At 52.3% G+C, this 23,356-nt stretch overlaps 1 protein-coding gene across 1 annotated transcript in view; it reads right to left on the bottom strand.

The window, feature by feature from the left end:
- Positions 1-21,957, bottom strand: part of XKR7 (XK related 7) — a 28,015-nt gene extending 6,058 nt beyond the window's left edge. Inside the window, exons 1-2 of the mRNA XM_032419762.1 lie at positions 21,353-21,957; positions 1,221-1,423 (exon numbers count right to left, since the gene is read on the bottom strand). Of these exons, the coding sequence (XP_032275653.1) occupies positions 1,221-1,423; positions 21,353-21,939 (790 nt within the window). The 5' untranslated portion in view covers positions 21,940-21,957. The remainder of the gene's footprint in view (positions 1-1,220; positions 1,424-21,352) is intronic.
- Between the last annotated feature and the right edge of the window lie 1,399 nt (positions 21,958-23,356).

Genomic DNA, 23,356 nt, shown 5'->3' with positions numbered 1-23,356 from the left:
GCTGGGTTAGGGGTGGGTCCGGGTCAGGGTCTGGGGAGAGGGGGACGGTTCTGGGTCAGGAGCTGGGTTCTGAGGAGGTATGAGGGAAGGGTCTATAAATCAGGAGGGCTGTGGGGAGGGTCTGGGTGGGCGGTCTTCCAGAGCGATGATGGGAGCAGGGAGAGCGGATGGGGCTGGGTACTTCTGTAGGAGCGGGAGCATAAAGGAAGAGGGAAGGTGGGTGACTTTGGTCTTCATAAGGGTCAGGGCCAGGTCTCTAGACTAGGGATGTCAGGGTTCAGGGGTCTTGGTGGGAGGGTGGGAAATTAGGGTCCAGGATTCTGGGAGTGAAAAAGAAGGTGAAGAGTTGGGGGTGGGGTCATGATTAGGGCATGGAGGAGCCAGGAGGGGACTGTTAGTAGCTATAGGCCACCAGGGTGAAGCTGGGGTGTGGAGAGGGGCATCCAAGCTGAGCACAGCTGAGGGCATGGGAAGACATCTGCCGTGGGAAGTTCTGATTGGGGCCCAGTATCCTGGGCAAGGGGTCCTGAGGGGCCTGAGAGGTGGTGATAGAATCTTCTGGGTCATTGAAGGTGGGATGGACAGTGTCTGGGTGGGAGGAGCTTGGGGGACTCCCAGGATGTGGTGTTTCTCTGACAGGGAAGGGGTTGGCCCGGTCTGTCAGAGTTAGGGGAGGGCCAAGGTTGGGGGACCAGGACTAAGCCTGGGAGGAGTCCCTCCCCATGGAGTAAAGACCAGTGAGAGGGTAGATAAACAGGCTCTCTGGAGACTGAGGGTGACTGAGCAGGTCTGTGAGTCAGGGGTGCCCCCGGGGGGATGCAATCTGGGATCAGGACACTTTGGGGAATGAAGGGCCGGGCCTGAGGTGTGGCGATGGTGTCAAGGGCCTCTTTGGACTTAGGAGAAATGGGGTCTGCTCTGCCCTGGCAAGGGGGAAGGGAGGAGGGTGAGAGCGGGGAGCACCCAGGGGTCCCAAAGGGAGGCAAGGAGGTGGAGGGACCAGCGCCCCCCCCCCCACCCCGGACAGGAGGGTAAGTGGGCCGCTGGAGGGGACATGGGGGTCTCCAGAGGCCTGGAGGGTGGTGAGAGTAGGGGTGGGCTCCAAATCCCGGACAGCGAGTGGGCCGGAGTGGGGGTGGTAGGAAGGCGGGGCCCCCCTGCAGCGGACTGCGGTGAGGAGCGAGCCCCCGGGGCGAGGGGGGTGGGAGGGCGGAGCTCACCGGGCAGCAGGTCGGGCTCGGCGCCGCGCTGCACCAGGAGGCTGAGCTGCAGCACGAGCTGCGGCGCGCTGCGCAGGAAGGTCTCCAGCAGGCGCAGCATGCTCACGTCCGCGCTCTCGAACAGCATCCGCCAGTAGAAGTGGCGCCGCAGCCGCTCCCCGCGCCAGCGGCTCTGCAGCCCCAGGTACAGGGCGCGCAGGTACCTGCGGGAGGGACGCCGTGCTCAGGCCCCCGCGCGCCCGTCCCCCTAGCGGCTGTGCAGGCGCCCCCGGCCGGCAGGCGAGCGCCAGGGGCGGGTGCGCAGTGTGTCTTTGCTCACCGCGCCCGGCAGAGCCCGTGTCCTCGGCTGTAAAATGGGCATATCGGAACGATCGCCTCCGGGGCTGTCGTTGGGGAACTCTGAATGGGCTCATTAGCCTAAAGCACTGGCACAAAGTGAGCCCTGAATTCAGCATACCGTCATTCTTTCTCTGGGGCCTGCTTTCTTTGCAGGATTCCTGACACCTTACAGTGCACTGAGGTTCCGCTAGCCCCGCTGTTGTCCTCACTTTATAGATGAGTAAACTTGAGACCCAGAGAGGTATGCCACCTGTCCAAGGTCACCCAACGAGGAAGCAGTGGAACCAGGATTCCAACCCAGGCAGCCTGGTTCCTTCAGGAACGGTCCCTGGTGCCAACCCCCAGCTTCCTGGCCTGTTCCCCAACCCCACTCCAGCCCCACCCCTGGTAACTCCTGCTTTTCTTCCAAGGCTCAGCTTTTAAACAGTGACCTTTTCCAGGAAGCCTCTGTTGACCACTTTCCACCTGGGGTAGGGACCTCTCCAGACAGGCTTCTGTCTAACCCACAGTGGGCTGGGACTGCCTACTTATGCATCCATCTCCCCCAGACTGTGAGCTCCGTGAGGATGACTAGGTCAGCTCGCGAACTGCTGTTCCCTCAGTTCTTAGCACGCGGTAGCTGCTCAATCCCTGTTGCTCAGAGCGAATGCAGGCAGGACTGCAAGTTTGTTTGAATTGAATGGAGCCCTGGTCACCCAGTAGCGGGTATGGAAGGGATTCTGAAGTCCTGAGTTCAAGTGCCAACTTCACTTCTAATTTACTGTGTGCTCTTGAGCCAGACCCTCTTTGAGCCCTAGTGAATCCCTCTCGAAGTGGCTGTGAGGATGAAATGGATTTGAAAATGCTCTGCACCTATAAAGTGCAGTGCCCGTGTAGGATGAGAAGGGGCCTGCCACCCAGAACTCCTCTCTGCCCTGGGTCTTTGCCCAGCAGCTCTGCCCCTGCCTGTTGCAGCCATAGAGCCCCCCCAACCCCCGAAGTCTCTGATTCATGGGGGCAGGCACACCCTTTGCTGAAACCAGAGAGTACTCCTCTAGAAGTTATCTCCTCAGAAATCAGGGAAGAAAATCCCAACACAGATTCAGTGATCCTATTACTTGAAGCTGAGATTGGAGAACCAGGTATCTGGGGGGGGGGTCTACTCCCAGATGTGAGGTGCTGACATTTTTAAGATATTGTTTGGGAACCTGGGGACCAACTGTATTCAACTGTGCGTTGCCAGCCCAAGAGAGGAATCACAGTACTCCCTGGAATTTGGGATCAGCTGATACCCAGAGTTTCCCCGGATGAGTATCCCAGTCTTAGGAATGGTGTGGTCCTCCCTGGGACTCAGTTTCTCTATCTGCCAACAAGAAGGATGGGCTTAATGACTCTGGAGATCCTTTTAGAGCTAACATTCTGGGACTCTCCTCCCCAAAACATGGCTAGAAACATCCCATTCAGGGCCCTCCTCCCCATCCCTGGGTCTTCCCAGCACCAATCAATGGTGTAGACACACCTTCAACATGACACCATGTGGGACCAGCAGCTGGGAAGGGGAAGAGGGCTGCTCCCTCAGAAGCAGAATCAACAAAAGCAAAGGCCCCTCAGTCTAACTCTCCCATCCAGTGCTAGAATTCCTTCGGCAAATCCCAGCCCTGTGTGTTTCCACCTTCTGCTTGCATGCTCCCCAGGATGGGGAGTCCCTACCCCTGAGGCAGGGCCTTTGCCTTCTGAGCACCTCCAAAACTGGACTGTGTTTCTTCCGATGCACAGAAATTTGTTTCCCTGTACTTTCCATTCTCTGGGCCCCTGACTTCCCCCCACATGAGGATCCCTGCAGCATATATTCATGGACCAAATATATTTTGATCGCTTGTTATGTGCCAAGCCCTGTGCCCTTAAGTATCTCAGAGTTCCGTGGGACAGAGACAAGATAAGATCTGAAATAAATGCTCTAAGATGTGTGGAACCCAGAGAAGAGACGGGTAACTTTAGCTGGAGTGGGGAGGAGATCAGGGAAGACTGCCCAGAGGAAGAGACATTTGATCTCAGCTTTAAAGCTTGGGTAGGATTAGAAGGCCCGCAGGAGGCAGAAGGGCCTTCCAGGCAGAAGAACCAGGTGAGGCCGAGGCAGAAAGGCACGAGAGGGCCCGGCCTTTTAGGGGAACGGCCAGTGGTTTGCTGGGCCTGGAGGGGTGGCTTTTCACGGGAAGGGGCATAGGAAGACTAGAATTGTGAAGGGCATCAAATTCCAGACTGAAGAGTTCATATTTTATTTTAAATCTGAATTCTATCCCACAGTCAGGGGGATGTGATCAGCTTGCTGGCTGAGAAAGCTCGCTCTGGAGACTGGCTTGGAGGAAAGCCAGGAGAGGCTGGGGTTTGGTCCAGGCCTGAGCTGACAGGCTGAGCTAAGGCAGGGCACCGAGGAGGCGCAGAGAGCAGAGGTGGAGATGGCCAGGGGTGGGGTGCTATGGGAGAGAGAGCAGGACGGCCTGTAGGGCTTCTGGGGAGCCCAGAACACAGACCACATTTCCCAGCCTCTACCTTCCTCCCCAGACCTATTCCCTTCTCCATTCCTGTGGCTCTAGCTTTGAACAGAAAGGAGAGACCAGCTGGTCCAACGTGAAGGGGCCTGGGGAGTTGGGGGGAGGGCGACACCCTGGAAGTTTCTCTCAGGCTGGAGGACCATCTGTTTCCTGGCCCGGGTCAGCATGAGGGAGGCCCTGGCCCAGCCAGCATCCATCACCACCTGACAGGCTGCCTGCCCACCTCCCCGCCCACTCCTGCCCCCTCCTCTGCCACCTCCCAAGGCCCCTCGCCGCAGATAACCACAGACAAAGGGCTCACCCAGCCCAGGGCTGCTGTGGGCCGAGTAGGGAAGGGGAGGGGAAGAAAGGAGGCCTCTGAATCCCAAAAACGTGGCATTGGGCAGTGTGGAAAGACTACGGCACAGTCTGGGGATGAGAGGACCTGGGTTCAACCTCACTCTGCCTCTTTTGGCAACAGGACCCAAAACCGTGACTGTTCCTTCCAGCCGGCACTAAATGCTCGTTGCCAAGGGCCTGCAAGGTTTTCGCGGGCCTAGGAAAATGTTGGAGGCCTGGAAAAAAAAATTGGCTCTAAAGCACAGGGAAAAACTGCAGAATCAAAATTAATAAATGTTTAATTAAATATCTGCAAAACAGAACATGATATCAGCCAGTCGACTGCAATTTGGCTTTTATCTGGTTCTATATAATTTACATATGTTGTTTGATGTGGCTGCATTTTAATATGCTTGGTAGATGTGGGGCCCACAAAGGTTTTAAAGCAGCCCTGCCCAGGACATGTAACCTAATTTCCCTGTGCCTCAGTTTTACCTTCTTTAAGAAGGGGCCAGCACTCACCATCCTGCCTGTGTCACAGCCCCTGTGGTGAGGATCAGAAAGGCAAGATGGCAAAATGCTGGGCTTGTGGATTTGCTTCCCAGCCCTGACCTGGATGCTGTGTGACCTTGGGTGGTCTCTTTGCCTCTCTGTGCCTCATTTTCCTCTTTATTGTGAGCATTGAATGAGGTGATGGGTTTGAAAATAATTTGTACACTAAGAGGGGTGTGCACATAGAGAGCGGGAACACATGCTAGGCGGAGGCCTCTGGCTCCTCCTGATCACCAAGCAGCCTCTCTTGAAACCTCCTCCAGGAAGCCCACCCTATTCCACTCTAGTTGAAGGGAATTTGGAAGAAGCTGATTTTCACCACAAATGGGACCAATACCACCCACAGAGAAGGATGTCTCATCTCAGAGAAAGGAATCCCACTTGGGGGTGGGGGGGTGGTGCATCTGGTCTCTAACAAAAGGCATCCCCAGTCCATCCATTCTCTCCACCCTGGTCCAGACCACCATCATCTTTTACCTTCTCGATGGGCTCCCTGTATCCACTCCTGCCCCCATGTAGTCCATTCTCCACGTGGCAACAGGCGGGATACTTTAAAAACCAGTCAGATCGTGTCATTCCCCTTCTCAAAACCTTCCAAGGGCCTCCCATCACACTTGGAATAAAGTCCAAGGGTTTTCCCTTGACTTGCAGGCCCTAAACCATCCGGCCCTGCTTGTTTCCTCGTCTTGAGCCACTGCTTTATGTGTTGCCGGCACTCCAGCTGCCCTGGAGGTTCCTCGAACCCAGCCTAACGTTCCTGACTCAGGACCTTTGCACCTGCTACTTGCTCTGCCTGAACACCCCTCCCCCAACACCCTCCTGAGACTAGTTCCTCAACGGCTCCCACGTCACCTTCTCAGAGCGGCCCCCCGGGTCACCCATCCCATGTTGCCCTCCGCCCTCACCAAACCACTCTCATCTGTCACACTGCCCTGTCGGATCTTCTTCGGAACATACTCTATCAAACACTCTTATTAATGTACACATTGATTTTCTGTTTTACCACTGCAGCTCTATGAGGGGAGGGACTCGGTCTGCCTTGGTCACCCCTGTCTCCTCAGCATCTGTATGTGTAGTAGGCACTCAATAAATATTTGTTGAATGAATTAAAGGTGAGAGAGTGTTTGCCTGTGTCTTTCTCCTGACCTTGGAGGCCCCGGGGCTCCTCTGCCTGAGTTTGCTTACTGCCAGGACACCTCGTGGGCAACTCCTGTCCTCACTGACTCATTTCTGGCCTTCCTCCTCCCGGAAGGTTTCCCTGATACTTGTTCGCCTGGTTGGGCCCCCCACAACACTGACTTCAACTGCCCAAGGCCAGTGTGAACCAGACCTAACAGGTTTATCACCACCCACTTTACAGTGTGGGAACAGATGCTCAGGGGCCTATTTTGGATCTAATTTGCTGACTGCCTGTCTTGTGCTCAGAGAAGCATGTCCAGGAGGAAACTGGAAGAGCAGATAAGTGTGTATTGTTGAAGGTGAGGTTGGGGGCAAAAAACACACAACCCTAGGGAAGAGAGAAGGCAGCAGGTAGCATGTGAAATCTCTTACTCAGGCATCCAGAAAGCTCTCTCTTCTGGACCCCATTGCCTCTGAGAGCAGGCGGCAGGGTCAAGAAATGGACGGGGCTCACTCCCTGCTTCTTGGGTCTGGCTGTCCTTGTGACCCAGGAACCTCCCATTGTCCCCCTGACCTCGAGGGCTCCTCTCTAATGGGTAGAAGGAAGGAGGAAGGAGGAAGGAGGAAAGGATCTCATGTCCCTGAGAAAGCCAGGAAGCTTCTGGGCCAGTGTCGGGGTTGCCCTGTCTCTCTCCTGGTTTTGGTTCTTGTGTCGGCTGGAGTCTCCAGGACTAGTCAGGATTTCTGATCCATGCAGATGGCCAGCTTGGACCGGTCCTTTTGTCTGCCCTCACATCCTGGGTCTGGGTCACTATCTCTGTCTGTCACTCAGATCAGCCTGTTGTTGTGTCTGTCCCTTGAATGTGGGGTTAGCCTATTTATTTATCTGTCTATCTGTCAATCTATCTGTCCGTCTTGCCCTGGACCCTGGGTCAGTTCACCTGTCTGTCCCTTGGACGATGGGTCATGTTGTCTCTCAAATACTATGTCCATCTGTTAGTCAGACCGACCCTAGGGTCCTGGGTCAGCCTGTCTGTCTGTCTGTCTGCTCTTCGAGGCTGGGAACATCAATCTGTCTGTCCATTGGATGTCAGGATAGCTTTATCTGTCCCTTTGGATACTGGGCTTGCTTTTCTGTCTGTCTGTCTGTCTCTGGAATTCTAGGTATGCCTATTGGTCCGTCTGTCTGTCTTTCAGTCTCTCGGCTGCTTGGTCCATCTGGTGGTCTGCTGCTCAGCTCGAGGCTCGGCATGGCTGCTGGCTTCCCTGCCATCCTCCCCTGCCTGCTCCTCTCCCGACTCTGGGTCTCTTTCTGTTTGTCTGCGTCTCTCACATCCTCAGCTCCTCCATCTGTCGGTCTCGGCGTTTCTGAGTGTGTGTTCTCGCCCCTTTCCACTCCCCCTCATGGCTCTGGGCCAAAAACACAGCAGCTTCCAGCAGCTACCCCACTCCGGCTCCATCCAGGAACCACCCCCCTGCACGGCGAGCTCTCTCGTCTCCCACACGGGCCAGGCCTGCAGACTCTGGAAGCTGAGCAGGTGGCACGGGGCAGGAACCCCACAGGGGCTGAGCCCCTTACTGTTCTGTGGGCTTGTAGGGGGACAGTGTGCGAGTGTGAATAATAATAATAGCTCACATTTATTGAGCGCCAACTGTATGCTAAGCCTTGTTATACGGATTGTCCATTCCTCACAGCCAATCTTTGAGGTGGGCACTATTACTATCCTCATTTTACAGATGAAGAAACTGAGGGTCAGAAAGGGAGTGGGGCTTGTATAAAGTCCCACAGCAAGTTAGCTGCCAGACCTAGGACTCAGACTTGGCTCTCCATGGGCCCCTACCTCGGAGAAGATGGTTCGGTTCCCTGGAAGGTGGGCGGCATGGCTGCCAGGGAAGACCCACGTTGGACGGGGTGGAGGCACGGGTTCAGAGGAAACAAGAGGAGGGGTGACTGTACTCACTGGAGTTAGGGGACCCAGGCTCAACACTTCACTAGACTTTCTGGGAAAGTCCAAGCCCTCTGGGGGCCTCCGTCCTCCTCTGCAAAATGAGCCCTAGTAACGGGATTCTTGCTTACGGAAAAGGGGTTTCCATGCAGCCCCTCACCCCACCCATCCAGTTCTGCTAACAGCCAATGTCCTGAACCCAAGTACTTCCTTCCACCAGGTGGCACCACTCTGGCGCTGGCCACTGAACTCGGAGCCCTGGGGGCTTCCTGTCCCCCTGGTCTCCTTCCTTCCTTGCCCTCCTAGAGCTTATTCCTAACACAGTCGCCTGGGGGATCCTGTAAAATCCTAGAGCAGGTCGTGCTGCGCCTTAGAGTTAAATCTTCACTGCGACATTTGAGGCCTAGTGCAATCTGGGTTCGGACCTCATCTCCCTCCACCTTCCCCCTCTCATGAGTCTCCAGCTGTTTCCTGAATACCCCAAGCCCATTCCAGCCTCAGGGCCTCTGCCTAGAAGGGGCTTCACCACCGATGCCTGGCAAATTCTCATTCTTTTCATCTCAGCTCAGTGTCACCTCCTCTGGGAGGCCTTCCCAGATCCCCCTCACCCCCCTTCCAAAGCACTTCTACCCGCCCCTCTGGCCACTTTCTGTCCTGTCATCCTGTTTTCTTTTCTTAATTAACACATATCACAACCTGAAATGGTCTAATTTTTCGCTTCTGTATTTGTTGTCTGTCTCTCTGATGGTGTGGGGCCCCTGGTTGTCCTGTTTTCTGCTATGCCCCTCGGGCCTGGCATAGAGTTAATGTTCAATATATATTTGTTTCTTGAATGAGTGAATGTGTGAATGTACTTTATAAACTCTGCTTTATAAGCTCCCCAAGTAAAGGTGGCCAGTACAGAGGGAAAGGAACCAAGCTTGGGAGTCAGGGAGACCTGGGTTCAGATTCCGGATCCATCATTCACTGTCTGTGTAGTCTTGGGCAAGCTGCTTCCCGCTCTGAACCCCTCAGCTCAATGCCCACTTTATGGGGTAGCTATGAAATCAGAAAGTAGTGATAGGCATAAAATTCCCAGCCCAGTGTTGGGCACTCGACTGGCACGAGGTTTGAGGAGCTGTCTGCCTCAGAGAACCCAGCAGGAAGAGGAGGCCTCGTAGATTCCAGTTTAGTTCCTGGTAGACCTGAGACCTGCTCCTCGGCTGGCTTTCCCAGGTGCTCACTGAATCTGTCCCCAGGAGGCAGAGGGTCAGAGAAGTCCCTTTGGGGGGAATCCTAGGGCAAGGTCTTCTTTGGGGGTCTTTGTCCTTCCCCTGAAAACTGCCACTCATTGAAAGGCCCTCTGAATGTACTTGGCTAAAATCCTCCCTGCAGCCCTGGGAGGTTTTGTGGGCATGATCCCCATTTTCCAGATAAGGAAACAGTCTCAGAAAAGAGGAGGTTTATTTGACATTGATTCACCCAGCATTTTTTTTTTAAAGATTTTATTTATTTGACAGAGAGAGACACAGCGAGAGAGGGAACACAAGCAGGGGGAGTGGGAGAGGGAGAAGCAGGCTTCCCGTGGAGCAGGGAGCCTGATGCAGGGCTCGATCCCAGGACCCTGGGATCATGACCTGAGCAGAAGGCAGACGCTTAACGACTGAGCCACCCAGGTGCCCCAATTCACCCAGCATTTTTAAAAACTTACTATGTGCTGGGGCGCCTGGGTGGCTCAGTCATTGGGCGTCTGCCTTCGGCTCAGGTCATGATCCCAGGGTCCTGGGATCGAGCCCCGCATAGGGCTCCCTGCTCCACGGAGAGCCTGCTTCTCCCTCTCCCACTCCCCCTGCTTGTGTTCCCTCTCTCACTGTCTCTGTCTGTCAAATAAATAAATAATACCTTAAAACAAAAAACTTACTATGTGCCAAGAACTGTGCTAAAATGCTGGTGGACACGATAGTGAGCAAGACAGACCCAGCCCACCTGGTGTTGCCCAAGTAGGAGACCTGGACATTGTTTAAATCAGCATGTAAACTGGTAAGGACAAACATTCCATGGGTTCCAGACATGCTCCAAACAGGACCCTGTGCTCCAGCACCGAGGAAGACCTGGCCTGGTCCTGCTTGCCGAGGTGTGGCAGTCAGGGAAATCTGGAGGGGGCTACCGAGCCGTGATCTGAAGCAGGCACAGGAATTAATGGGCTGAAGGAGGGAGGAAAGGGAATTTCTGGTGGAGGAACAACATGGGCAGAGGTCCTGAGTGGCAAGGAAGCAGTATATGGTCAGAAAGGCTGTAGCTCAGAGAAGTAGGTGAGAAAGTGAGGGGTGAAGGGGGCCATGGTGAAGCATTTGGCCTTTATCATAAGAGTAATGGGGAGCCACAGAGAGGTTTTAAACAAGGGAGCCACGGTAGAGCTAGCTAGCACCTCTCTCTTTTAGAGGGAGAGCTCTGTGGGGAACAGAACGGGGAGAAGCAAGGGGGCAAGGTGGGAGACCAGTTACAGGTGAGAATTGAATATGGCCCCCACAGAAGGGCAAGGACTCCAGAAGCAAGTAGCAGGAGCTTGGAGAAGTGACTTGCCCGAGGTCAACAGCCAGAAGCATCAGAGTTGCATCTCAAATAAGGAACGGTGACTCCCCCATTTCATCACCGGGTGCAAATCAAGCTGAGTCAGGCCCTGAGGACCCAGATGCAGTCTGTGGGTCCTCTGGGAAAAACTGGGCCCTCTCCCCTTACCTGCAAAGGGACCCAGGAAGCTCTTGTAGGGAATGGCCTTGAGGCTCCCTTCCCATCTGTCTATCCCTCAATGCTGAGCACTCCTGTAAGAATGCAAAATGGGACCTTCCTGGGGTTGGCAGCCAAATGAGTCATAAATGTCAGAAAAGAATGTGATTTTACATGTTTGGCTCCCATTTCGTGCAGTGCTGAGAGCTGGGCTGTTTCCCTCCTCCTTAGCAGCCCTCTATGAAGTCACGGCACCTCTTTTTTTGCTGGGCTAAGGCCAAACATTTCCCTGCCACTAATTTTAGGCTCTGGCTGAAAAGCTGAGACCCTCTCCCCTTCCACCCACTGCCACCAGCTCTTCTTTTCACTCAGCAGGGAAGCAGGCAGCCCCTCTCCAGCAAAGCATCTGGGACCGGGTCCCCACCTCTTTTGTCCTTCACTGTATGAAAGCAGCCAGATCTCTTCCTCTCTCTGGGTCTCATTTTCCCTATCTGTGAAATGGGTGCAGAGTGGAGACTAAAGCCCAGTACCCCATACTCTAGCCCAGGGCTCGTTGCCCCTCACTCCCCGCTTCTCTCTTTTCCTGATATCCCTGGGCAGAGTCGTCCCTGTGCGTCAGGGTATGAGCCAGTGTGGGAAGAGGGTTGGGTCCAGTCTCCTGGTGGCATCTGAAAGTACTTGGAGACGAAGGAAGGCAAAAAGTACCACTTCCATCTGTCCCTAGCCTGTGAGCCCCTAGAAGGTAAAGAGGCCAAGCTGTTATTATTGGGTACTCTTGGGAAGGAGAGATGGGTGCCTTGTCTAGAAAGTAGAGCAGCTCTAGCTGATTGCTGCCCTAGGAGAACGTGAGCCCAGTGTGGATGGAATTTCAACTTTTTAAGAATAGATGGAACTTAGAATATTTGTGCAAAAAAAAAAAAAAATTTCCAATTTGGAAATGTTGGCAACTAATTTTTAAAAACACCATATGAATTTTTATTTTTATTATTATTATTTTTTTTAAGAGAGGGAGAGAGGATGGGGCAGGTGCAGAGGGAGAGGGAAAGAGAGAATCCCAAGCTGGTTCCATGCCCAGCACAGAGCCTGACTTGGGGCTCAATCTCACTACCCTGAGATCATGACCTGAGCTGAAATCAAGAGCTGGTTGCTTAACTGACTGGGCCACCCAGGCGCCCCTACCATATGAATTTTTAAGAAATTATGATTCCTTGTTTAGGGTGTGATAATGGTATTCTGTATTTTAGTTGTACTTTTTAAAAGTCTATATTTTTATTTATTTTTTAAAAAGATTTTATTTATTTATTTGAGAGAGAGAGAGAGAGAGAGGGAGAAGGCATGAACAGGGGGAAGGGCAGAGGGAGAAGCAGACTCCCTGCCAAGCGGGGACCCTGATGCGGGGCTCAATCCCGGGACTCTGGGATCATGACCTGAGCTGAAGGCAGACGTCCAACCGACTGAGCCACCCAGGTGCCCAAAAGTCTATCTTTTTAGAGATGTACTGAAATACTTATGGATGCAGCGATATGTCGTCTGAGATTGGCTTCAAAATAACATGGAAGGGAAAGAAACAGGGTGGGGTCTAGACCTATGGTCTGCAACATCTATGTGTCCTACACTAACCACATATGGCTATTTAAATTTAAATTAATCAAAATTAAATACAATTTAAAATTCAGCTTCTCAGTCACACTAGGCACACTTCAAATGCTCAGTAGTCATGCATGGCTAGTGGCTACTGTACTGAACAGTGTAGGCACAGAGCATTTCCTTCACAGAAAGTTCTATTGGATGCCACCGGCCTAGATAAAGCCAGGTTGGCCAGGAGTGAATTGTTGAAACAGGGCGGTGGTGGCACAAGGGGGATCATTATCCTGTTCTCTCTACTTTTGTATATTTAAAAGTTTTCCATAATAAAAAGTTTCATCAGGCAGTAGGGACAAAATACTGCGTGGGCCAAACGAACACATCCTCAGGCTGGATTTGCCCGCGGGCCACCGATTTGCAACCAGTGGTGTGGCGGCTAAGCCTCGTAAAGCCCCCCAAGTTCGATCACAGAGTCTTCAAACTGTAAGGGGCTTTACAGATCGTCTAGTTTGCCCTCCAAACAGAGGGCAGGAGGCCGTGCTACAGCTTCCCTGACAAAGTCAGCTGCTCCTGTCTGCACGCATGTGGCCCCGAGGAGTTCACAGCCTCAGGAACAGCCCGCTCTGTTCCTGGACAGCCTGACTGTCTAGCTGTCTTGTTCCTATTCAAACAGATTCTGCTTCCCTTGGACCTTGGGTTGTCATCTGTCCTCACACTCTCTCTGGAGCCACAGAAAAAAAAGTCTCCTTCCTTGAAAGACTGTCTGTGGATGAGGATTAGCAAGCGTTAGGACCCCTGATGCCCCTCCTCCATCCCCTATCTTGTAACTAAGTAAGTGGGGTGGGCTGCTACTTGGGCCAATAATAATAGTGATAGCAGCACATATTTTCTGAGCATAGAGTATGTGAAAGTCCTGTGCATTTATATTATCTCAGGACATGTTTACAAGAAACTTAAGAGGTGGATACTATCACCATCCCCATTTCACAGATGAGACTAGAGCTCTAGCTGCTGAAGCAACTTGCCCAGGGTCACACAATGAGGAAATCATGGAGCCATGAGCCCACCAGCACCCCAAGCTCTCAGCTACCCTGCCCTCGTGTCTGAGTCCTAGGGAACTCAGCCAGTGTTCTCGAGCCCCTAATTGGACTTGACAGATGGGGTAACGGAACCCCAGGCAGTGAAGTGTCTTGCTCAAGATTCTGATTTCAAAGATTCCATTCCGTTCACACGAACATTTATTGAGTACCTGCTGGATCCGTCTCCTAAGCCAGCCAGGTCACTACACCAGCATCCTCTGGGGAACCTAGCCCCAGGGCTGTTCCTACCACATCTTATACAAATATAAATGCACTGCCCTTAGCCTGCATTTGTCCACTGCCAGTGTGGAAGGCTGCAGATGTAGGCCTAGTAGACCCCAGCTGTGCCCACCGCTGCCCCGGGGTCCCACACTGCCTTAGCATCCCCCGCATCAGTCACGGATACAAAGCCTCCTTCAACAGACTCATGTTCTAATAACTGCTAGGGACCCCGCCAAAGCTGGCCAGGTGGAGGGTCCCCAACAGCAACAGAGGCTCTGCTCTGAGCCAGTCACCATGGGGGCCAGAGAAAAGAAAGGGCAAGGCCTCACCTCCCCAGAGGCTTGTAATCTGGTAGGAAAACCAGCTATGTGGGCAGGCAATCACAAAAGAATATGATCAGGACTGTGGGGCTGAAGAGGAATGAGTAATTGTGCCTAGAGGGAAAGTCTGAGAGGAAGAACCCAGCATGTTAACAGTGGGTACTTTATATTCAAATCAAAATTTAAAAATATCTTTCTCCTCTTCCCAAAGCAATACATGATTGATTGTGTTGTAAGAGTACACTTAACTAGCGGAGGGCAGGATGGCTTGGTGGTCACACATGTGGGCTTGGGAATCTGACTGCATCCCTTTAAGCCCTGGCTTTGCTACTCACTAACTGGGAGGCTGTTACCTCTTTGTGCCATATTTCCACATCTGTCATACAGGCCAATAATGCTAGCTCACACTAATTGAGCACTTATGATATGCTGAGTCCTGTGCAAGGCATGTTCCTTACATTTACCAATAAGCCTTCACAACGGCTACCTGTCTAGCCATGGGACATTAACATCCCATCTCACAGATGAGGAAACCGAGAGAGGTTAAGTGACTTGCCCAAGGTCATACAGGTACACGTGGCAGGGCCAGAGTTTGAGCTCCAAAATCCTTGTTCTTTATCACTACACCCCCTACTTGACAGAATTGTGGTGAGGAGGAATGATCTCATTGAAGTTTCTATAAAGGTAACTAAAATTTTCAGTAGGATCTGACTTTTTAAAAGCAGGTAAGTGCATACGTGTATTTCTTGGTTAATTAAAAACCAAAGGAAATCTTTAAGCAGTACAAGAAATATCTAATTAGTAAGTGGAAATCTGCCATAACCCCACCTCTGTGCCCCCCCCCAAGATAATGAGGGGAGGGGAGTCTTCTTTATACCTTTTCTGTATAAAGGTATACACCACCTGAGGTTTCAACAAGAGCCTATGGTTCCTTTATAAACAGACAGGACAACTAAACAATTTCCACTTTAGATTAAAAACAACAACTTGCCTGACTGAGGGAGTGGGAGGTGGGGTCTGAAGGGTTGAGGGCAGAATGGGTTTGTTCAGGGAAACTTCTCAGAACAGGCAGCATTTGAACTTGGCTTTGAAGGATGTGCAGAATTTCACCAGGAGGAGAATGGGACAGGGTGTCGTTAGAAGGACCACAGGCAGCTGCTCAGAGGCATGAAGGGAAAAAGTGTGTGGCTTGCTTCTTAGGGGCCCGGAGCAGTGAGGAGACAAAAGGGCAAGAGGCCAAGGGCTCTGATGCCAAGCTAAAGCATCTGGACCTGCTCGAGGGGCAGAGGGGAGCCCGGGCTGGCCCTCTGGCTCCAGAGTGGTGGAAAGGTCGGATCCGAGCATTCGAAATATCCTTTCTGCTGCAGGTGGAGGCAGGATGGGGCGGTGTGGGTTGGGGTGGGGGGAGCTGGAGGCTGATAGGATTTCCCAGGGGATCAATTTCAAGACCCTAACAAAGGCAGAGTGGTGAATGGAGAGGCCAGAGTAGATCCCAACCCATCCTCCTTCTCCTCCCTAGGGACCTTCGCCCCAGCTGCCTGGGTTCAAAGCCATTTCCTGGCAGCCCTCCATCCTCCCCACAGGGCTTCTCCTGTGTGGTCTTTATAGATCAAACAGGGGACGCTGGGCCCAACTGCCGCCAGCCGCTGTGTCTGTTAGGAGCAGCTCTAATGGCCTGTTGCAGCCGGATGGGCGGGGAAAAGAGGGTGGGGGGAGGACAGAGCACCTCCTGGAAAGGGGTCTCCCAGGAGGTGGGTGGCGAGGCTGGCCTGGAACAACCCTGCAAAGTCAGAACAGGGAGGAACCTTGTGGATAATCATCGAGTTTGGGGGGCGGGTTGTAAACATGTTTCAGCTGTGGTACAGACAAAACACAATCCTACATCGGTAACCAAAATATCAGAAAAGAGAAACTCAGAGATTTCAGGTTGAAAATGATGGTGTGAAGGCAGTGAAAGAGTTTGAAAACCACTATGGAATCCAATCCCTGGCCTGTTTTATAAAGAATAATACAAATAGTAGAAGCTGAAGAGAATTGCACACTTCCTGTGTTCCAGGTGCTGTGCTAAACACTATGTGTACGTCATTTAATTTAACTGCCCCCTCAAGCCACATGGGAAAGGTATTATTATTAGAATGTCCATTTTGCAGATGAGAAAACCAAGGCGCGGACAAGTTATGCCATTTGCCCCAAATCACAGAAAGTGGCAGACACAGGATGCATAAGGCTGATTCCAGAGTGCGAGTTCTTAATCATTAACATTCTGGCCCCAGTGGGGAAAATGACAAAAGAGGGACAGATACCCTGTCCACTGTGCCTGAAACAGACCCCCACCCCTGCGGCTACTACCCTGGTCCAGCCCCCATCTTCCCTCACCTGGATCACAGAGCAGTGGTGTCCTCCCGGGTCTCCAGGCTTACTCTGGCCTCCCACCGCTCTATTTTCCAGCAGCCAGAATGCACATTGTAAAACACAAGTCAAGTCCACCCTATTCCTCCCCTGCTCAAATTCTCTGGGGCTCCCACTTCAAGCACAGTGAAAGCCCTAGTCCTCCCCTGGCCTATGAAGCCCTGCGTGATGTAGCCCCAGCCAGCCTGTCTACCATCAACCCCTCCACTGTCCCCCGACTCTCTGCTTCGGCCACACAGGCCTTCTCCTTGCTCTTCTCTTTCCCTCTGCCTCGGACATCCTTCCCAAGGCCTCCATGCAGCTCACCCTCACCTCATTCAGTCCTCTGCCCACATGCCATGTCCTTGCAGGGGCCTGTCCTGACCACCTTCCCTCAAAGAGCCACACCCTCCTCCCTGGGACTCCAGCCCCCTGCGCTGTTTCACTGTTTCCATAGCGCTCAGTTGACCCTTTAGATTTCAGATTATGTTTACAATATATATTATATGTGATTTTACTTGTTTATTGGTTTCCCCCATTAGACTATTGATCACCATGAGAGCAGGGACTTTGTCTTACTCACCACTCTATTCCCGGCATGTAGCACAGTGTCTGGTGTATAGCAGGTGCTCCTTATACTAGCGGAATGAATGACTACAGCTTAAATAAACAGGTACCTTCGAGGCCCTCGTGCCCTCCTGCCCCCTCCTTGGCCGTGTACGAATTGAACAAATCTTCCACAGGGAACAAAGACCAGGCTGATGGCACTACTCACGTCAAAGTGTCCTGAATACTTAACAATGGGACCAGCCCTTTGCTAAATCCTTGGTACACCTTATCAGATGAAACCTAGAAACAACCCAAGAGGTGGTACTATGATGGCCCCTAGATGACAAAGGTGCAACTCAGGCACCGAGAGATTATATAGCTTGTCACCATCACATATAGGAAGTGAACTGAGGACATTTGAATCCAGAGTCTGTACTCTTAACCATTAAGCCAAGAATATAGCTTCCCAGAGAGAAAACCCAGAAGCTGACTTTCACACCCAGTTGGTCACTAATTCATTTCAGAACTTCTCTTGAGTGCAGGTTTGTGAGGAGGCAGAGGGAGCAGTGCTGGGGCATAGAGGGAGTATTTAAGGTAAGGCCTTCCCTCTAAAGGTCTGCCTGCCTCCCTCCATCCCTCCCTCCCCATGTTGGGTCCCCAGATCCTGACAGCCTCAGAGGAATCCTATGCCAGATCATCTCCCACTAATTGGCTTAGCAAACTATGCTTATCTGGGAAAAGCTTGGGCCCAGTGAGTTCAAGATTAGGGAAAGCAGGATTCATGGTTTACTGCTCTGCTGCCCACAGGGTCAGAGAAGACAGGGTTAGGACTTTAATTGGCTTAACAACCCTGAGCAGCTTAACAGCTCCGAGGGTTAGGGTTGGGCGGGGAGGGATCAAAACACAGGTTGCTGTCCCGCTCACAGCCAGCTTCCATGTCCCACCAAAGGATCTGTGGTTGATTTTCTCAGGGATCCATCTGTCTTTGTGTGGGGCCATTGCTCCGGGATCCTCCCATGCAGCCAGTGTAGGGGTGCCAGAGATAGGACTTGGGCTTGGGAGATGAAGAAAGCTGGGCTGGCACCTCCCCTCCCCCCACTTCCTCAGTGGATGAGTTTGGACGAGTTACTTGACTTCTCTGAGCCTCATTTTCTTGTCTGATTGGGTATATCAATTGCCACCAGAGGGGAGGTTTCAGGGTAAAACGAGATCCAGTGTCTAGAGCACCTCATCTGGGGCCTGTTGGTACGAGGTGGGTGCACAGTGCCCATGAATTCCTTCCCCTCCCCTGCCTCCTCAGAGCCCCATTTTGTGTTTAAAATAATAGTAACACCCATTTCACAGGGTTGTTTGGGAACAGAATCCGGCCTAATCAGCTGAACCCATGTGCTGTCACAGGTCTGTGTTACCTGGCTCCTCAAAGTACTGAGACTTTTGATTCAGCATTGTATAAGCTTGAGGAGTGGCAAGCAATTTTTATAATTCAAATTATTTTATTCAGAATTGAGGGTGTGGGATCAGAAGGTGGACTGGCCAGTCTCCCAGCGTGGGTCCTGTAGGGCTCAGACACGCCTCACCTTCCTCATTACTCCAGGTTTTACCACTCAGAACACCTGCACCAAGGCTGCTGAACAGTGAACATGTTCATTGTGGGAACATTTCACGTGGTAAGCAAACATATGCCAACACTGCTTAATTTCTAGGAATGCCAGCCCCAGTGGCTTCTCTCTATCTTGTCTGGGTTTTCCTCCATTTAGCCAGACCCTTGGCCATTTTAGAATCCAGAGCTTTGGGGACAGGGGTCCAGAGACTTCAGCTCTGATAACCAGTCCCAGAGTCAGAATTCCAGAAAGGGAAGGCTCCTAAGGTCATCAGATCTGATATTCTCATTTCACATACAGGGAAATTGAGGCCCAAAGATGGGAAGAGTCTCACCCAAGGTCACCTAGCGAGCTAGTTACAAACCCTGATGTAGCCATGGGTTTCCTGATCCACGCCCCCAGTCCAGCACTTTCCCCACAATACACACTCTCTCTCCATCCTTGCCCACAATGTTCAAATCCCTCCCCCGCCTTTCACATTCTTATCTCAGTGCAGCAGAAGCTCTGACTTCCTATCTCCTGGAATCTTGGGATCTCAGACTCATAATTCTTTGAGCTTAGGGGACACTTTAGTGGCAGAACTGCAGGGTGGATAAATTGAACTTGGGCTTTGAAGGCAGAGAGTCCTGAGTCCCAGGTCTTCTATTCCTTAGCTGTGTGACCTTGGGCAAGGATGCCCCCTTTCTGAGCCTCTAGTCCCTCAGCTATTAAGTAGGAATAACAATACAACCACATCCCAGGAGTATTAGGAGGGACACAGGAGATGAAACAGGTAAAAAAGCAACCAATAGGCTTGGCACAAAGTGATTGCTTAATAAAATAATTGTTATAGAACTATAAATTAGGGCTCTCATACCCCTAATGCCTAAGTGAAATGGTCCAGATGTGATCAAAGGGAATGAAACTGGACAAACTGAAACAAACATACCCTGTCTAAATTGCTACAGGCCTGATACCGCTAGATTCCTTTTTTTTTTTTTTTCCCCAAGAGAAGCTAGAACTCTGGATTTTTGAAATACTATACAAGCCAAACAAGACACTTCTGTATGCCATATTCAATTCCGGGGCCATTAGTTTGTCATCCCTGCAAAATCGTCTCATCCCAACCCCCTCACTTTACAAATGGGGGAGAGTGGAAATAGCCCTTTTATCTGAGAATCTATGGTGCTCCAGGGACCCTCAGCCATCTCCAGCCACTCCCTTGAGACCTCCCCTCCCTCCTACCCCCATGGTCATTTTTTGCCCTGTTTGAGGGAAACTCAGTTTATGTTCAAGAAAGAAGTATTTGTTTCTTGTAAGTAGATTCTGAACCAGGGGAGGAGGGGGTTTGAGGTAGCCAGTGAGTTGAGGGGCAGCTGGCCCACTTTAGGCTAAAGGGAAAGGAGGATGAAGCTTTGGCTACCAAGAATAGGAAGTTACCATTTCAGAATCTAAAAATATCTATCACCATCTGTCCACTCGGGCACAGAATGATAAATGCAGATTAGTTCCTGGATGTAGACATGAATATTTTTATGTGTCAAGCTAATAATAATAACACCACCTTGTGTGGATAGAGCTCCACCTCCGTATTCCCTCAGGGCAAGCTAAATGGAATATACACATCATCTCAGCAAGGCATGGATGGGGAAACCAAGGCAGAGAGAAACTCAGCAACACAACAAGGGTGACACAGCAAATGAGCAGCTGGGACAAACCCTGGGAGTCCTGTTTCCAACCCTCAGCCCAGTGCTGAATCTTCTGAGTTAGGCAGAATGTGTTAACAAATAGCAGAATAAATATAACAACAGCAGTAATTACCCTTTACTTCTCTATAGTGATTTTGACTTTTTCCATGCTTTCCCCACATCTGTGATCATGATAATCTATTACATTCCTAAAATACATTACAGTCTGCAAGGCCTTCACACAGATCTCCTCTCACCTGACCATCCCAACAGGTAAGAAAATGTGATGGTAGACCAATGAGATGAGATAAGGAAGGATTCTCCCTCATTTCACAGGTGAGGAAACTAAGGCTTGGTGGGAGGTTTATCTAAGATCACATAGTGGGCAAGTTCATTCTGTCAGTGCCCAGTAGAGCCTAAGCTACCAGAGCAACTTTGATTCAAGGGGAAGCCCAGGTTCAGAATTCCCCATCTCCAATTAGCTCAGCTCAGCAGACAGCCTGGAAGTGGGCTGCTTGTACAAAGCCTCAGTTTTGTTTTACTGCCCTGGGATTAAAGGACAGCTAGTGGCCATCTAATCTCTGATTCAAGATCCAAAATCCCCTCGGCTCTGTGGGGGTTAGGGGAGACACTGGGGGAGTCCTAAGCAACAGAAGAAGCCAGACAGCTTCTCAGCAGGGTCTGGCTCACCCTTAACCAGAAGTCCAAAAAGTTTGGGCGGGATATTCATTTAGCTACCTCAAATTCTGTTTCTCCCAGGAGGCTGGGAATGGACTGCAATTCCAAACTGAGAATCTTTTGAGAGCAAGGAAGGACTTCTGAGATCTTTCCTAAGCTGAGGCTTGGCACTCAGGCAAAGGAGTGGGTCAAGGCTGGAGGGAGACCTGGGGCCCTGTTCCAAGCTTCACACATCCCCTTCAGCCCTGGGCCCTCCTCATTCACACCCCCAAGGATCACTTTCTCTTCTTGCCCCATCCCTTCTTCCCTCAATGGCCAGATCAGAGAGGATGGCACTGGGGTTGGTCAGAGTTTGAGGGCAGAGGTCAGAGAGAAGCTGGCAGAGAAGAAATCAGAACTGCAATAGGGTGGGGCGGGGCGGAGGTCAGGACGCAAGGGGGGTCTGGAGAGGTCAGAGTAGGGCTGGGGCGGCAGGTAGGCCCTCGCCACCCCCACTCCTCGAGCTCAGCTCCCTCCACCTGCGCTTCTCCTACCTCCAGACCTGGCCGAGCTGCAGGACGTGGACGAGGGTCTGCAGCAGCCAGACGCAGAGGCGGCAGCAGCGGCGGCGGTAGGCGCTGGCCGAGGAGGGCGCGGGCCCGGGACCCAGCTGGGGGCTGCCTTCTTTGGTCCGGAAGGCGGCGGCGCTGTCCTTGGTGCTGATAGAAGGCCCGCAGGTGCCGCTGTCCTTGGTGCTGACGGCGGGTCCCGGGGCGCCCGCGGGCTCTGAGTTGTCGTAGACGAACCAGCGGAAGCTGAGCAGCTGCACAACCAGCGAGGGCAGGAGCACGAATAGCAACGTGAGGCCGAAGTAGGTGCGCTGACCCTGCAGGTAGTAGGAGGCCGCCAGCCACAGGTCCGTGGCGCCGTCGGAGAAGAACACGAGCAGCGCGCACAGCACCCAGAAGCAGTCCCGCAGCTCGTAGCGCGGCCCCGAGCCCCCAGCCCCGGTCACTCCGGGGCCCTCGGCCGCCGCCGCCGCCGTCTCCCCGCGCCCGCCCGCACCACTCCGGGCTCCTCCGGCCGCCCCCTCCGGCCCCGGGCCGGCCGCGGCCGCCGCTCCATCCGACTTCGCGGCCATGTTGGCGGAGCAGGAGGCGGGGAGCGACTTCCGGGCGGCGGAGGGGGTGGGGTGCGGAGTGGGAAGGACCCTGTGCGGGAGGCTCCCGCCTCCTCCTCTTCCTCCTCTCCTCTTCTTCCTCTTCCCCTCTACTTCAATTATTCATTCCCCTCGGCGCCTCCCCCGTCCCTCCCCGACCCCGCCCGGGCTGCGGCCGGATGGGCGCAGGTCCACAGGGAAGGGAGAGGGGGAGGGGAGGGAGAGCATCCCAGGTCACCCTCTCCTTCCTTCCTCAGAGGCGTGGGGCCCCAGCCACACGCTTTCTGCCTCTCATCCCCACCCCACTGCACTTCCTTATTTCCTCTTTTCTTCACCGCCCCCCTCTCCATCCTCTCCTCTTCCATTTATCTCCTCTGTTTACCTCCAGTGGCCTAGGTCTGAGGAGGGTAGGGGATAAGGGACTTGGAAGCAAGGAGCTGCCTAGGCGGGCACCTCAGGAACTCTTTAGCAATCACTGGATGCTAACAAGCCATTTCCTAGTTTCCAGAGTGTTCGCATATTGTTCCATCCCCGTCTTTGATCTTGAAGAGTCCCCTTTCCTATTGTCTTTTTCTTACTGGTTTGAATGAGAAAATTGCAGCTCTGAGAGTTGCTGTCTCTTCCCCACTCTCCCCTTTCCCTCCCTCAGGGACTGCTTTCATCTGGCCACAGCCCTAGTAGAGTTGGGCAGGGAAGGGGCAACATCAGAGGGAAGGGGATGGGAGGAAGCACCAAGTAGAGGGAAGAGCAAGTGCAGAGGCCTGCAAGCCTGAGATTTGAGGGCACATTTTCAAGGAATTCTGGACCACAGATCCAGGGAGGTAGAAAACTGGGAAAGATGGGGCTGGAGAGTTCTGAGGGATGAGACCCTAAAAGTCCAGAAGATGTACTTCCCAGAAGCAATGGGAAACCACTGCAGAATTTGAGCAGGAGACAAATGTGATCAAATCTGGATTTGGAAAGAAGCCCCTGCAGCCAGAGGAGAGAAATGCTCACTAGGAAACAGCTTGAGGGTGGAGAAGCCAGAGAGAGAATATACCAATAATTTAGGAGAGGAGGTAGGGTTACTAGTACATCCTGGATACCCCAGCTCACCCCCAACCCTTTTGCTCAGATTGGATGTATCAGGCATTTATTGTACAAACACTCATGTAGCAGTTTCTCTTTGCCAGGGACACTGGAATCACCATACAATTACTAATTCACTTTATCTTCACAATTTGTGAGGTAGTTTATGTTTTTTTCCTCCCATTTTAGAGATGAAGAAATTGAATCACAGAGAAGTTAATTCATTTGTTTGGAGCTACACAGTTACTCAGTGCTAGAGCCAAATTCAAGCCATCATGTGGCCCTAGAGTAGGCTTTGCTATCTCACAAGGGGAGGAGAGTTTGGTGAGAA

This window comes from Phoca vitulina, unplaced genomic scaffold (assembly GCF_004348235.1).
Source record: "Phoca vitulina isolate PV1807 unplaced genomic scaffold, GSC_HSeal_1.0 scaffold22, whole genome shotgun sequence".
Lineage (NCBI taxonomy): Eukaryota > Metazoa > Chordata > Mammalia > Carnivora > Phocidae > Phoca > Phoca vitulina.
The sequence above is the reverse complement of the archived record's forward strand: the minus strand, read 5'-3'. Positions and strand labels throughout refer to the sequence as shown.